The sequence below is a fragment of the Sarcophilus harrisii genome, chromosome 6 (assembly GCF_902635505.1).
Source record: "Sarcophilus harrisii chromosome 6, mSarHar1.11, whole genome shotgun sequence".
Taxonomy (NCBI): domain Eukaryota; kingdom Metazoa; phylum Chordata; class Mammalia; order Dasyuromorphia; family Dasyuridae; genus Sarcophilus; species Sarcophilus harrisii.
The window spans coordinates 124,471,216-124,486,828 of NC_045431.1; the positions used below are offsets into that span (position 1 = coordinate 124,471,216).

General features: G+C 32.8%; 1 protein-coding gene across 44 annotated transcripts in view; it reads right to left on the reverse strand.

The window, feature by feature from the left end:
- Nucleotides 1–15,613, reverse strand: part of ANK2 (ankyrin 2) — an 819,525-nt gene that overhangs the window by 99,153 nt on the left and 704,759 nt on the right. For all 44 annotated transcript variants that reach the window (XM_031944040.1, XM_031944043.1, XM_031944046.1 and 41 more), the window contains 5 exons: nucleotides 11,225–11,422; nucleotides 7,986–8,084; nucleotides 7,677–7,775; nucleotides 7,128–7,226; nucleotides 5,929–6,027 (listed from right to left, as the gene is read on the reverse strand). In XM_031944040.1, the coding sequence (XP_031799900.1) occupies nucleotides 5,929–6,027; nucleotides 7,128–7,226; nucleotides 7,677–7,775; nucleotides 7,986–8,084; nucleotides 11,225–11,422 (594 nt within the window). The remainder of the gene's footprint in view (nucleotides 1–5,928; nucleotides 6,028–7,127; nucleotides 7,227–7,676; nucleotides 7,776–7,985; nucleotides 8,085–11,224; nucleotides 11,423–15,613) is intronic.

Here is a 15,613-nt window from a genome sequence, read left to right on the forward strand (position 1 = left end):
TTATTTGGTCTTCACAACACCTGGGAGGTAGGTACTATTATGATTCCCACTACACAGAAGAGAATACTGAGGCAACCTGACCAGGGTTACATAAGTAGTATGAGGCTGGATTTGAACTCAGATCTTCCTGACTCCAGGCTTGGCCTTTTAGCCATTATGCTACTTAACAGCCTTTATATATACTGACTCTTTGAACATGGACAATTTTCTTAGTCAAACAGTCCTTTATAAACTCTCTAAGATTAAAAGTTTCAAAGCAAAGATTGATCTGCACTGATAGAAGTTCTTCATTGTATGAAATCAGAAATCAGGAATTGAAATACTTTCATGTATTCAACAGTAGAACAGCAATGTTGACTGAAAATTCATTTGGTGATGCATTCAGTCTCTTTCATATTCTAAACACTGTTAAAAATTACTGGGAACCAGAAATTAAGTTAACATTATCTAAATTATTTTAAATCAGAATTGAAGATGGAGACGGTAATGGCTTCTATTTGAGATGCCTCTTAAATGGCAATTTCATTTTCAGGATGCTATTTCTGAAATGGTAATGGCTGTGAAAATTTTCCCAAATGTAAAAAAAAACTAATGTTTTGAAAAAAAAGTACCCAAAAGTGTAAAAGATCTGCTAAATGAAACAAATACAACTCTATTCTCATTGGTAAATATTCTACATCATGTTTCTGGCACAGAGAATGAAAGAAAATGTCAGAACTGATGGTCAAGACTTTGGAGTACTGATATTTTTAGATCAGAAAGCTGTGTAGGACCATTCGTGACTTCTTAAATTCTATTTCCTTTGATATTCCTAGAAATCACAAACCCTCCATTCTTTTTGGTTGACTGTGATGGTGAGGGTAGTGGCTAAGAACATACTCAAACATGGCTACCTAATTAAAAAGTTAACCATATCTCACTGATATCACAAATTATATACTTGTGCAAAATGTTCAAGATATCTTATATCAAAAGTTATGACTTTTGTTCCATTATGTTTCTATATTTATCAATATTATAAATAATTCATTAAAATTAAATGATTTTTGGAGTTCTTATAGCATTAATCATGCTGTGTCCTATATACTGCATATGCTTTATTTACATACCTATATACATAATTTATATAACTCCTCTATTAATTTATAGATCATCATCTCTCTAATACCAGCTTTGTAGACATGGACAATTAAACTTCTCCTGCATGAGACTCAGGTAACTCTCTAAAGTTTATCTATTAGAATTATACATGACTTTTGATTTAAATTAGAACAAAGAGTTACCACACTGGTATTTATGAGTCCTTAACTAGCCCATTATAAATAAGTTTCTTAAGGACAAGAACCATGTCTCTTATTGCTCTTTGTCCTTCCTTGCCATGGATGGCATGAAAAACATCTACTAATTAAATAAAAATAATCTAATTAACTAAATAAAAGAAAATTGCAAAGTGGAAATTAAATGTCAGAGAAAAATGAGCAAATAAGTTATAATGAGAGTATTGCACCAAGAGGCTTCAATACTTATATATAAAACAAGGCGCTATGAATGCAGGCCCAAACTTTTTTGTCTTAACTGAGGAAACAAATGAAAATACTGTCTCTCAAAGACATAATTGAGAACTTGTTTCTAAGTGATTATTAATTTGATCAAATTTAAATATGTCTTAGAAATGAATTATTTAAATTAAAATTATTAAATTATTAAATTTAGGACAAGTGAGTTAACCTGAATTTCCATCTTTAAATGGGGATAATAATAACAATCACTTCAGAAGGAAGGACAGATAAACTATATAAAGAGCTAATCTGAAAACACCATATCTCTTGTACTCCTTTCTCCTTTATACTCAAACTGCCTAAACACCAACTCTCTTACCTCTTTTCAGCATTAGTATAACAACCTAACAAGTAAGCTTGACTCCAAGCTCTGCCCTAAGAGTAGGCAGATGGAGCCAGAGTGCATAGACACAGACTAGTTGTATGTCTCCAGGGCAAGTCACTTCACATGTCTCATCTTCCTCAACTGTTGGATGGCTTCTTGTCTGATAATTTTATCAACCAATTTTGACAGCCAAAAGTGACAATAATAGAGCCTACCTTGCTCAGAAATTCATGCATTCACCACAAATATGTACAAGTATATATGTATACACACACATACTCTACACAGACACACACAAAATTTCTAAAAAAACCCCCAAAAAACAACCAACCCTTTATAACTAATAGGAACCCTGTTGGCAAATATACTTTGTAGTATACAAGTTTGAATTCTCATCATTATCAGGAGAAAGCTTGAGTACCCAGTTGTTTAATTTAAAAATGATTTTCAATTTGGTTCACACCTTGCTATATGGCATAGTGGATAAAATACTGGTCCTGAAATCAGGAAGACGAGTTCAAATCCATAACTCAGATAGATACTTCTTGGCTCTGTAACCCTGGGCAAGTCACTTAATCTCAGTTTGCCTAAATCTATTCAACTGCAAAATAAGAGTGATAATGGTAATTATCTTGCAGCCTTATTGTGAGGATCAAATGAGATAATATTTGTAAGAAAAAAAAAATGCTTAGCACAATGCCTTGTATATAGTAGGTACTGTAAAAATGCTTATCCCCTTCCTCATACCCTCCACATGTCTCTAATCTTAATATAAATAATGATATTCTCTACATAAGCTAGAAATAGAGATAGAAACACAAAGCAGAGAAGATGAGCAGAGAAGACTTGATTAAGAGCAGTTTTAATGTAAATGGAACCATATTTCTCTCTGGGAGACTATCAGATTGATGAGGTATAGAGTAGTTTAGATTCCTGGTGGTCTAGAAGTTAGTGGCTATAAGAGATTTATTAAGAATCCCCTTTAAATCGGCTGCAGGTTGTAGGAATGAAAGAATTCACTCATTCCCGAATATTAGTTGCAAAATGAAAGTTTATTCTTAGATAGAAATAAGTTTACCCAGAGACTGACTTCTATAGTGGCAGATTTATGGAAAATATTGTTTTGCACTGAGAATGCAGTTCTCCATGGACAGAAAGTCCTGACAGTTGAGTAAGCTACCGAGGTCCATCTGCAAAAGACCTTAGTTGATGGAAGCTATTTTATCCAGTATCTTAGTGGGTGTTGGGAAGCTCAAGCAGATCAGAACCAGTGGGGGCTGGGAGAGCCTAAGTTGGCTCAAATCCAATGGGGACTAGGACAAGCCCAGATCTCCTATTGGAATTCCCCACTTCAAACTATGCTTAACATTGAATCAAGTAGCATTCTAAACAGATCATCCTGAAGCGGGTTGGAGTCCCTTTAAGAAACTATATTTCCTATTGATCTGTGATTCCTTTCAGATTCCCAGCCCCTCCTGGCTGAGGTATATCCTTCCCAGACAAGCTGTCTTTCCAGGATACCAGACATTCAATTACAAATCCTGGTCAAAAGCATCCCTTTGAATTCCAATAGGCGATCCGGTTGTCCCAGCCCCCATTCTGACTTGCTTGGGCTGCCTCACACCCACCAGTTCTGATCTGCTTGGGCTTCCCAATACCCACCAAGACACTCAATAAAATAGCTTCTATCAACTAAAGTCTTTGCAGATGGACCTCGGTAGCTTACTCAGCTGCCAGGACTTTCTGTCCACTGAGAACTGCATTCTCAGTGCAAAACTCTATTTTCCATAGATCTGCCACTATAGAAATCAGTCTCTGGGTAAACTGATTTCTATCTAAGAATAAACTTTCATTTTGCAACTAATATTCGGGAATGAGTGAATTCTTTCACTCCTACAACCTGCAGCTGATTTAAAGGGGATTCTTAATAACTCTCTTATAGCCACTAACCTCTAGACCACCAGGAATCTAGGCCACTCTACACCTCATCAGTTTCATATATTTCTTTTTAAATAATGTGCTGCAACTGATATCTTCCTTCTAATATCCTCTGGGAACTAGTTGTGTAAGTCATGTAATTATATTAGAGAAAGAGTTTGTTTTCTCAGAAAACAAGAGCTGTAGATATTAAGACACTTCCGCCTTCCCCACTTCCTTCCCTCTCCAATCTACTCTCCCACTCAAAAAAAAAAAAGAGATTCCAAATCCATCATCTAGTGATGACTCCTTCAACCTACACATATGTAATCTACTTCCCATTATTGTTATTGTGATATGTATTGTGATGTGAATGGCTAAAATCATTCATACATTCAAATTATTTATCAGCAAGCATTTACTATAATTACTTTGTGGTAGGTATCAATATAACAGATAAAGATTAGTTTGTGAAATAGGAGAAATCTTGCCAGTAAAGATTTTGAAAAAATTTATACATTATTTCTGGAATGCCAGCTAAAGTATTGCATAGATTGTATATTTTCAAGAAATTTAGTAAAAGAATTTCCCAGGAAGAAAAAAAATAATGTAAGATAAGTCACTGTGAATCAGTGTCATTTGGCCAAATAGTTATAATACAAGATGTGAAAATCAATTTTTCCTATTATGTTTTTTTGGCACAGTGTTATCTGAAAAAAAAAATTAAATTGGGATTTTTTAAAAAAACAATTCTTAAATGAGTAAGTTCACTTACAAAACTGTATTATTATCTCCAATCTAAATTCAGCCTGTATCTTGCAATTAATAAATCATAGCCTAGTCTTCTTAAAATTACATGTCAACCAGTTGCATTTCATCTTTCTCAAAGTATATCAACAGAGATTCAATATCAGGATGTAAGAGAAAAATCCCCTTTCCTTTTTCTCACATCTGTCAGAAGAACAAAGTGTTCCAAAACTCTGCATACATTATTCCTGACTGAGGGTATTTATAGAAATTTGTTCAAAATTTTCTCTTAGTTTGATTTACAATCTTATTGTCTGGGTGGACTATTAAATATTTTAAGGCATTTTATAATGCCTTAAATATATATATAATATATATAATATATAATATATATAATATATATAATGCCTTTTATAATGCATTGTTTAAAAAATAAATTAAATAGTTATTGTTCTTAAAGTCCAAGTTTCAAGGTTTAAAAAAAAAAGAGGTCAATGAACAAATGAACACAAACTACAATGACATTTCAGCTTTTGGCCAAGAGGCCCTCCTTTGAAGGACTTCTTCCCTTCCACTCTGCTGCAAACACACTATTACATTACTTAAAAGGGGAAAAAAAAAACCTAACTCATTCTTCCATGCCCTCCTTTACTCTTTTACAATCTGTCTCTAGAATGTCAACTACTTGCCCTGAACTAAATGAATTCAAATGTTAATTATTGGTTTTTGCCCAAGTGAAGACAGGTTTATTCAAAAAATCAAAACAAAGAGAAAATAAATACTGAGTCCTGAGAGGACCACCTCATCACCCAATGAAATGATGAAACTTGCTTAAAAATTAAGCTATTATGTTTGACAATAAGAAGAGAAGAATTTTATTTTCATGATTTAGTAATAAATGCAATTGAACACATATGAGTAAAACCAGCTTTCAGAAAGTCAGCCTTTCTTCTCACCCTTGCCCTTCCCCCACCCCATCTCTGTAATTCTTGGCACAGAATTCTCACTAAGGAGCCTGCTGTGATAAAGCTATGCCACTTTACCGATGTTGTGCCACAACAACCGGTGTTGTGTAGTGAGAACACAAGAAAAAAAAGGACCACCGTATTAAAACACTTACATACATATTTGCAAAAGCATAATTTCCTCATATTTGTGTGGCTAGAAATTGGTTAGAAGTGCTGCTGTTTTGTGTGGAATTTTACTTCTGCCTCAATTGCTTTGACATGGATTCTGTAAGTATAATTATTAAATTTTTTATTAAAGAAAAAAAAAAAAGAAAAAGCTCAAATCCCAAAGAGTGTCAAAGATTATAAAAGAAAAAGGAAAAATAAATAAACAATTTTGATTCCCAGGCTCTGTGATTCAGGGAGCACTCACCGTTGTGGTAGTGGTAACTTCCTCAGTTACAACCTTCAGTGTATCGACCACAGAGATATATCCCAGACGTTTAGCAATGGCTAGGGCAGTGTTGCCATTCTAAAGAGAAAGGGAGAAACAGAGGGAGAAAGAAGTAAGAGGGAGGACTATGATGTGAGCCAATGAGATCACTCACAGCTCTGCTGGAGCCAGCATTTCCATCCAAAACCAGGCACAGCTTAGGAAAATCATTGTTTTTTACCATTATATCTGAATCTGTCTTTGTAACTTCTTTAGACTATAGTCCTAGTCACCATGGGAACATAACATACTTACATCTGCCTGCTATTTCTAATAAAAAAGTATTCTAATGCTTTAACCCTGAAGTTATCAAGTAGCTCTTACAAATAATGTGTCATGACTACAAGTATGCCTGGTAAATTTAAGAGAGAGAAACTTAGCATGTGGGAAGTTAACTTTTTGATTAGATATTACAACATTTGTTGTAGATCTGTTGTTGCCTCGGGGAATACAGTGAAATCCTTAGATACAGCCCTCCAAGAGCTCACCAAGCAAAAACTAAAAACAAAAGAATTCAGCCTGAACCACAAGAGATTCTAGCTAAATTGCATAGGTTAATTTACATTTTAAATGGTTCCTTAGACAATGGGACTTTGCTTAAGATCTGAGAGATCTTAAACTGCTCTAGTTGCTAGAAAGACTAGAAGAAATATGTTGCCACACCTGATAGGCAACTGTAAGTAAAACACATTCAATATGACCCAAGTAAAAGACTGGCTCTCCAGAGAAGAGATAATGAAGTCATCAAACTGCTCTCCATCAGGTAAAAATCTCCCACTTAACTCTAAGTATGATTTCATTTAAAAGCTTTCTTTAGCAGCTCAACTTTATTGGGAATTTGGTTTGCTTTACAAGGATGAACTGAGGTCAGCTATGACATGAACTAACAACAGTAGCTATGCTGAGCAGGGATGCCTAAATTTTATGTCATGAATCCCCCTAACTTTAACTACTTTTAACAAGCTGCTGAAGCCCACAAACCCTCTTTCAAAAGGAAAAAAAAATAATGTTTAATTCGTAGGAATATAAAAGAAACCATATTAGAATAGAGCTATCAAACAAACAAAAAACAAGTCAAACAAAAAACATATAGATTAAGAATTTCTGATCTTGACACATTTTTTTTTTTTCTTACTTACAGTGGTAATGGCATTTGGCTTGGCTCCATGCTGGAGAAGTACATTGATGATGTGAGTATGGCCTTGTTGAGCAGCTTGATGCAGAGGGGTGTAGCCATTCTGGCAGTTATGGTCACCAGTTAGGAGAGAGGGAGAGGGAAAGGAGTATTAATCAACACCTGGTTGACTAATATTCTTCACAACACTAGTTAAATTATTTAATGGGGTGATTTGGACTGAATTGGACTGAATTTTGGACTATTGGAAATTTTGGACTATTTGGACTGAATTCATATGCTTAGCTATTTGCTTTAAATAGGGCTTTTTAATATGACAATTTCAAGAAATGTTTGATGTTAAGAAGCAGCACGACAGTACAAGCAATGTTAGAATCGTGGTCAAACAAACTAGGTGTGAATATTTCCTTTTAACATGTGACTGGAAAAGACATATATCTCAGAGTCTGAAGATAACTTTAAAATTAGAAGAGGTAAGTGCTATATAAATGAAAATACTATATCCTACTATAGTAGGGGATAGGGGGAAAAGGGATCTCTCTAAGAATTTTACCTTGGTTTTTGCATTGACATTTGCTCCTTGCTTCAGAAGAAAGTTGACCATTTTTACATTTCCATAATGGCAAGCCACAATCAAAGGAGTATAACCAAGCTGTAATGAACAAAGAAAAAAAAAATGCAGTATAAGTACTCTGAATATTTTTTATAAGACTTCAAATTCAAAGTATTTCTAGAGCAGGTAGCAGAAATAAAAGAGAAAGGCTATTCTCAGCTATTTCAGAGCTTCAATATATGTGTTCTTTATTTCTCCAACCTGAAAATGGGATCCTGTAATATATTCCATTATCATCTTTTGACTTACCTTAGTCTGAGCATCCTTGTTGGCCCCATGCTTAGTAAGGATTTCAGCAACATTCACTTTATCCTCTTGAGCTGCAAGATGCAAGGATGTCAGCCCACTCTAGAGAACAAAAGAAAATTTGAGTTAAGCACACAAGGGGATTTGATTTCTCAAATTTAGTGAATTTGGAAAGAAAAAAATTTTAAATATAACAAAAATATGTTTACATATAAAAGAATCTCAGAAGCAACATCCCTCTCCTCTCAAGCTGAATTTCCTGATTAGCAAAAAGCAACACTTTTAGCAAACATTATGTATTTTCTGCAGGTACCACTTATGTTATCATTGTAAAGCTTTAAAATAGCTTCATTAATGAAGCTATTAAATACTTCTCATCTCAAATCCATCTGGTTCTCACTTTATTCACCTAAATAATTAAAAAGTAAAACCTGGCTTACATTTTAATAACTATGGGAATAATTTAAAAAATAGCTATATCAACATCAATGATCAAACACAATGTCAAGAAATTAATTTAAAACAATATGCACACATGCTATAATTGAAAGTTGTAACTAACAAGATTATCAAAGTCAGTGATGTCATACCTAAATAGAAATGGGAAGCATTAATCTGTCTATAAGGATATCCCTGGGGCATATACTGATGTAGTTTTAAAATGTGTTATCTAACTTTCTTTGTATTTTTATTTATTTTGTTAAATATTCCTCAAGTACATTTTAATCAGGCTCAGTCTGCACTGAGTAATTTAATATATGTTGTGGTCTGGGCAGCATGGTTAATATCTGTGGTCTAAGTAATAGAAAGAGTTATCTGTCAGTGAAAGTAAGGAAACAAATATTATTAACTAGGCTGTGTGCCAGGTATGGTTCTAAATCCTTTACAAGTATCTAATTTGATCCTCATAACAATGTGGGAGGTAGATGGAATTATTATTTCCATTTTACATTTGAGGAAATTGAGGAAGGTAGAGCTTAAATGATTTGTTCAAAGTCACATGATCAGTAAGTGCCATAAGGTCACATTTGAAAACAGGGCTTCCCAAATCCAGACCAAGTACCCTATCCACTGTGAAAACTAGTTGCCTATGCCATCAATCATGGGTCCTTGAAATGATAATGACTTAACTAATCATTAAATATCTAAGAAAATGAACATTTTAATAGCATTTTGTGACAAGTGCCTTTGTATCTTGCTCTATTTTCATAAAAGATTGTTTAACCTTTTTATTTTTGAAAACACTGCCAGTCTAAGGATGGTTTATAATTTTCTACATCAATTGGGCTTCTGTTGGTGAAATAAATTCAGGACACTCCTAGTGGAGCAAAAAAGAAATTATAAAGTCTCCCTGCCCTCAATTACAACTGATTGAGCAGAACTAGAAAAGTCCAGAACTGTTTATTTAACAGATTTGTTAAGAGTATGATTTAATAAAGAATGGATACAAAGGGAACCTTGAAAGATAGTGCTTGCTACTGACAGTTTCTCATTTGTAAAGTTTGATATTTTAGTTGGTTCATATTTAAAATATATTTTGGGAAAGCTCATATTCTATAGAATATCTTCACTGAGTTATTTATACAAAGTATTTTACCATTATTTTACTGTGACACAAAAGAACATAAAACAATCTTCAACTTGTCTTTATTATACAAATATCAAGACATTATCAAATATTTCCCTCATTAAATTTTTAATTAGTTTTAATTTAACTACACATATATTAGAACCTAGGTTGTAGTACACAATGTCTAACACCAGAATTACTCCTAAAGAAATAAATGTTATTCCTACATGATTCAGAATCCATTTTTTTAATTGCTAAGTTCCATGACATATATCTCAAAAACCCCAAAGAAAACACATCTTGACAGACAGTTCATGCATGTAAACAACAACAAAAAAAGTATAGAGCAGATTAGAAGTAGACAATTAAAATCATAGTTTTTTTCCCCACTGATTATTATCAGAAAACATATCATGAAATGTCTATAATTCTATTCCAGCATATTTTCCTAAAATGGAAACATTCCTTCAATACCTATTTTCAAGGGCCTACTATATGCAAAACACTGAGCTATGCACCATGAAACAAAAGAAGAATAAAACACATTTGCTACCACTGAATGATTTATAACCTAGTAAAAGTAATACAAGTACAGATATCAATATAATGCAATAACAAATATTTATTGTCTAAAATATAACAAAACATTATGCTATTTACCAGAGAGTTTAAAAATGAAGCTAAAACACTCTCTTTATCCTCAATAGGTCTACAATGTAATAGAAAGATAAAACACTAATATAATTTTGGTAGTATTTTACATTTATATTGTTTCCCGAAAATTAGTATTTTTATTTATTATTATTATTATTAAGAATAGAGGATAGAGGGACAAAGGACAAGACTAGTCCTGGAATCAGGGAAAGTCCTTTTCTGGAGTTCAAATTTGGCTTCAAACACTACTGTGTGATTTTGAGCAAATCATTTAACTGTGTTTGCCTCAGTTTCCTCATCTGTTAAATGAGCTGGAGAAGGAAGTGCTAAACAACTGCAGTATTTCTGCAAACCCCAAATAAAATAATGAAAAGTTGGACATGACTGAAAATGATGGAACAATATTTCTCACATAAGTTAGTTAACTGAGGTAAATTAATAATAATGATAGTAAGAAAAAACAAAAGAACCCAGACACCTTTACCCAGAAAAAATTTGATCTCTACAAAATGAAAAGATATAGCAGACAATGGAAAAACTAACTTTAGATATAAGCTCATTTGTATAATATTATAAAAGATGGTAGTGGAAGTAATAAGCAAAACGAAGCAGTGAAGAATGGAAAAAAGAAAACTCTTCAAAAAATTTAGTATGAGACTCAACTAAGCCAAAAAGAAGCAACATTTAATGGAATCAGAAATTGAACAATGTATATGCATATATATGTATGCATATATTTTATATATAAGCAAAACAACATATATACATAATTGTATTTATATATTGTGTGTACATGCATTGTATATATGTGTATGCCATACATAAATAGAATATATCAATACAATTGTGACTGTATTTATGTAATATGTATGCATATGTTATTTAGGTACATAGTTTATAATACATATATATATATATATATATATATATATATATATATATATATATATTTATATCTGTATTTTTACTAGCAGTCTCTCTCTCTCTCTCTTTTTAAACAATGGCAAAAACAAATTACCTTAGTTGACATGTGGATGTTAGATCCTTTATCTAGGAGCAAGGTTACCATGTCCGTATGGCCTTCCTGAGAGGCCAGATGAAGCGGAGTGACCCCTTGCTTTGTCACAATGCTGGTTTCTGCTCCATAATTCAGTAATGTCATAGCTATCTGCATCTGATTCTTCTTAGCAGCAATATGTAATGGAGTATAGCCATTCTAGAGGAAAAAAGCAAGAAGTCTTTCTGTTTAATCTGAAGTCATTTCAGTTCAAAGATCCCAAGTTAGATGGGACTTCAGAGGTTTTTAATCCAGTCCCTTCATTTTATAGATGAAGACATAGAAGGTAAGAAAGGTATTGAATTATAGAATGTGATTTTAAGTTTCAATTTTTTAATTCTAAATTTTTCTAATATATCACATGTTCTCCATTCATATAATCAGAAGAGGAAGAGAACTTACAAATCATTGAATCATCAATCATCTTTAGGAGAAGTTTTTCTACCATCTTCCTAAGAAATAACTAACCAGGCTTCTGATTAACTACTTTGTATAATGGGGATATCATTACTTATTGAGAAATCCATTTAATTTTTTTGACAGCTATTAGAGCCATTTTCTTCCCTTATTGAGTTAGAATCCACCTCCTTATAACTTCTACTCACTAGTACCAGTACTTGAAAGCAAAACAAATAAGTCAGTTCTTTTATCTAGATCAACAATCTTTTTAATCTTTGAATCCATTGATCATAAATATTTTTTATTTTAATTTCTTTTCTAGGCTAAATAACCATTAATTTCCCCAAAAGTTCCTGAAAGGTCCCTCAACATTCTGATTTCTAACCTCTTTCAACATAGTGAACAGAATTAAACCCAATATTCTACATATACTCTGATTAATGCACAGAACACTAGGATTATTATTAATTACCATCAACTATACAACATGCTGGAGGGGGTGGAGCCAAGATGGAGGAGAGGACACACGCTTCTTTCTGAATTTCTCCTTGGACCCTCAACTAATTACCAAAATCAGCCTGTGAATTCATTCCACAACAAAATTCACGAATATTGGGAGGGCAGCAAATTAACAATAGAAGATAATTTTGAAGATCATCAGAAGAGGTCTGTTTTGGTTGGGTGCAGGGAGGTGGTCAGGCACAGGATGTTAGCACACACTGAGCAGACCCAGGGTGGGAAGCAGTCTCCGCCGGGCGGTGCACACTCCTGTGCAATGAAGAATCTAGGGGAGGATGCTACCACAATGTTGGCTACTCTATCCTGGTTGCAAGCCAGTAGATCAGCAGAGAAGTTATAAAACATCCAACACAAACACAGTAAAGAGTGAACTCCAAAGCACCAGTCTCACAGAACTTGGCCACATCCTCCTAATACCAGGAATGACTCAGCACAATCCCAGCACAGCCACTGTCACTTTGCTGCCACTTTGCTGGTGCTTATAGAGGAAACTTGAAAAACTTCCCTTGCCCTAAAAGCAGATCCTAATTTTAAAAAAAATGAGTAAAAAGGCAAAGTGAACTCTAAGATAGCTTCTATGATAATAAATCAGAACAGATTACAAACTCTGAGGAGACTAAAAGCAGATTGTGTCCAGATGAAGCCCCAAAGGGTGATATAACCTAGTCCCCACCACACAAGGCTCTCCTAGAAGAAATTAAAAGGGATCTCAAAAGAGAGCTAGAAGAAAAATGGAGAAAGAAAAGGAAAACTCTGCAAGAGAGATTGGAAAAAGCATATAATTCATAAGATAGATTTGATAAAGTGGAAAAAGAAAACAACTCCCTGAAAAACAGAATTTGTGAAATGGAAAAGATAAAGAACTCCCAGGAAAACAGAATTTAAGAATTGGAAAAGGTAAAAATCTCCCAGGAAAAAAGCATGTGTGATGTGGAAAAGGTAAATAACTCCCAGGAAAACAGAATTTGTGAAATGGAAAAAGAAAATAATGCCTTAAAAAATAGAATTTGTGAAATGGGCGAAAAAATTTTCATAGAACAAAACAACTCATTTAAAAACTCAATTGGACAAATATAAAAAGAAGTAAAAAAAAGTAACAAGAAAATAATTCACTAAAAATCAGAATTGAACAAAGTGAAATGAGTGACTTGATGAGACATCAAGAATCAGTCAAGCAAAATCAAAAAAAAATGAAAAAAAAAATAGAAAAAAATGTAAAATACCTACTTGGGAAAACAACTGACCTGGAAAATAGATCCAGGAGTGACAATCTAAGGATTGTTGGACTCCCTGACAACCATGATGATAAAAAGAGCCTCGACACTATTTTTCAGGAAACATCAAAGAGCTGATATCATAGAATCAGAAGGTAAAATAGTCATTGAAAGAATTCACCAAATACCTCTTAAAAGAGACCCCAAAATTAAAACTCCAAGGAATATTGTGGTTAAATTTCAGAACTATCACATCAAGGAAAAAATATTACAAGCAGCTAAAAAAAAAACAATTCAAATACCGAGGTACCCCAATAAGGATTACTCAGCATCTAGCAGCTTCTACATTAAAGGATTGAAGGACCTGGAATATAATATTCTCAAAGGCAAAACAAAATTTAGAATACAACAAAGAATAAATTACCCTGCTAAACTAAGCATTTTCTTCCAAGGAAGAAGATGGGTATTCAATAAAATAAGTGAATTCCATGTATTCCTGATGAAAAGACCAGAGCTAAACAAAAAAATTTGACCTCCAAATATATGACTCAAGAGAAGGATAAAAAAGCAAAAAGAACTCTTGAGAACTATATTTCTATTATAGGTTATATGATATATATATATAAAACATATAAAATATAGAGAGAGTGCATGTATAATTTGATTGCAGGAAATACAGAATTAGTTGTTTTAACCATAAATGTGAATGAGGTGAACTCTCCCATAAGCAGAAGCAAGTAACAGACTGGATTAAAAGCCAGAATCCCACAATATAGTTGTTTACAAGAAACACATTTAAAGCAGAGTAATACGGAGTAAAGGTAAAAGGCTGGAGCAGAATCTATTATGCTTCAGGTGAAGTCAAAAAAGCAGGGGTAGCCATCCTGATTTCAGATCAAGCAAAAGCAAAAGCAAAAATTGATCTAATTAAAAAAGATAAGGAAGGAAATTATATCTTGCTAAAGGGTACTATAGATGATGAAGCAATATCAATACTAAATATATGCATCAAGTGGTATAGCATGGAAATTCCTAAAAGAGAAGTTAAGAGCTGCAAGAAGAAATAGACAACAAAACTATAATAGTGGGAGATCTCAATGTTAAGTCAAACCACAAAATAAATAAGAAAGAAGTTAAAGAGGTAAATAAAATACTAGAAAAGTTAGGTATGATAGAACTTTGGAGAAAATTGAATGGAGACAAAAAAGGAGTACACTTTCTTCTCAGCAGTTCATGGAACCAATACAAAAATTGACCATATATTAGGACGTAAAGACCTCAAATTCAAATGCAGAAAAGCAGAAATAGTTAATCCACTTTTTTTCAGCTCACAATACAATAAAAATTATGTTCAATAAAAAGCCAGGGAAAAAAGACCAAAAGGAAATTGGAACCTAAACAATCTCATCCTAAAGAATGAATGGGTGAAATAAAAAATCATAGACATAATTAATAATTTCATCCAAAAGAATGACAATAATGAGACAACATACAAAAATTTATATATGGGGTACAGCCAAAGTGGTAATAAAAGGAAATTTTATATCTCTAGATGCTTATTTGCATTAAATAGAGAAAGAGAAAATCAATGAATCACCACATTCACATTTGCGGTTAAAAGTACTAAAAAAAAAAAGCTAGAAAAAGAGCAAATTTAAAAACCCTAATCAAATACCAAACTTGAAATTCTAAAAATAAAAGGAGAGATTGAATAAATTGAATACAATTTAATAAATAATTGAATATTATTTCTAATTGAAACAAATGAATACAAATAAATTGAATAATTGAATAAAATTGAAACAAAAAAACCTATTGAATTAATAAATAAAATTAAGAGTTGATTTTATGAAAAAAACAACACAATAGATAAACCTTTAGCAAATTTGATTAGAAAAAGGAAAGAGGAAAATCAAATTGTTAGTCTTAAAAATGAAAAGGGAGAACTTTCCACCAATGAAGAAGAAATTAGAGCAATAATTAAGAATTACTTTGCCCAACTTTATGCCAATAAATTGGATAACCTAAGTGAAATGGAGGAATACCTACAAAAAGATAGATTGCCTAGATTAACAGAGGAGGAAGTAAATTGCTTAAATAGTCCTATTTCAGAAAAAGAAATAGAACAAGCTATTAATCACCTCTTTAAGAAAAAATTCTCAGGACCAGATGGGTTTACATGTGATTTCTACCAAACATTAAAGAACAATTAACTCCA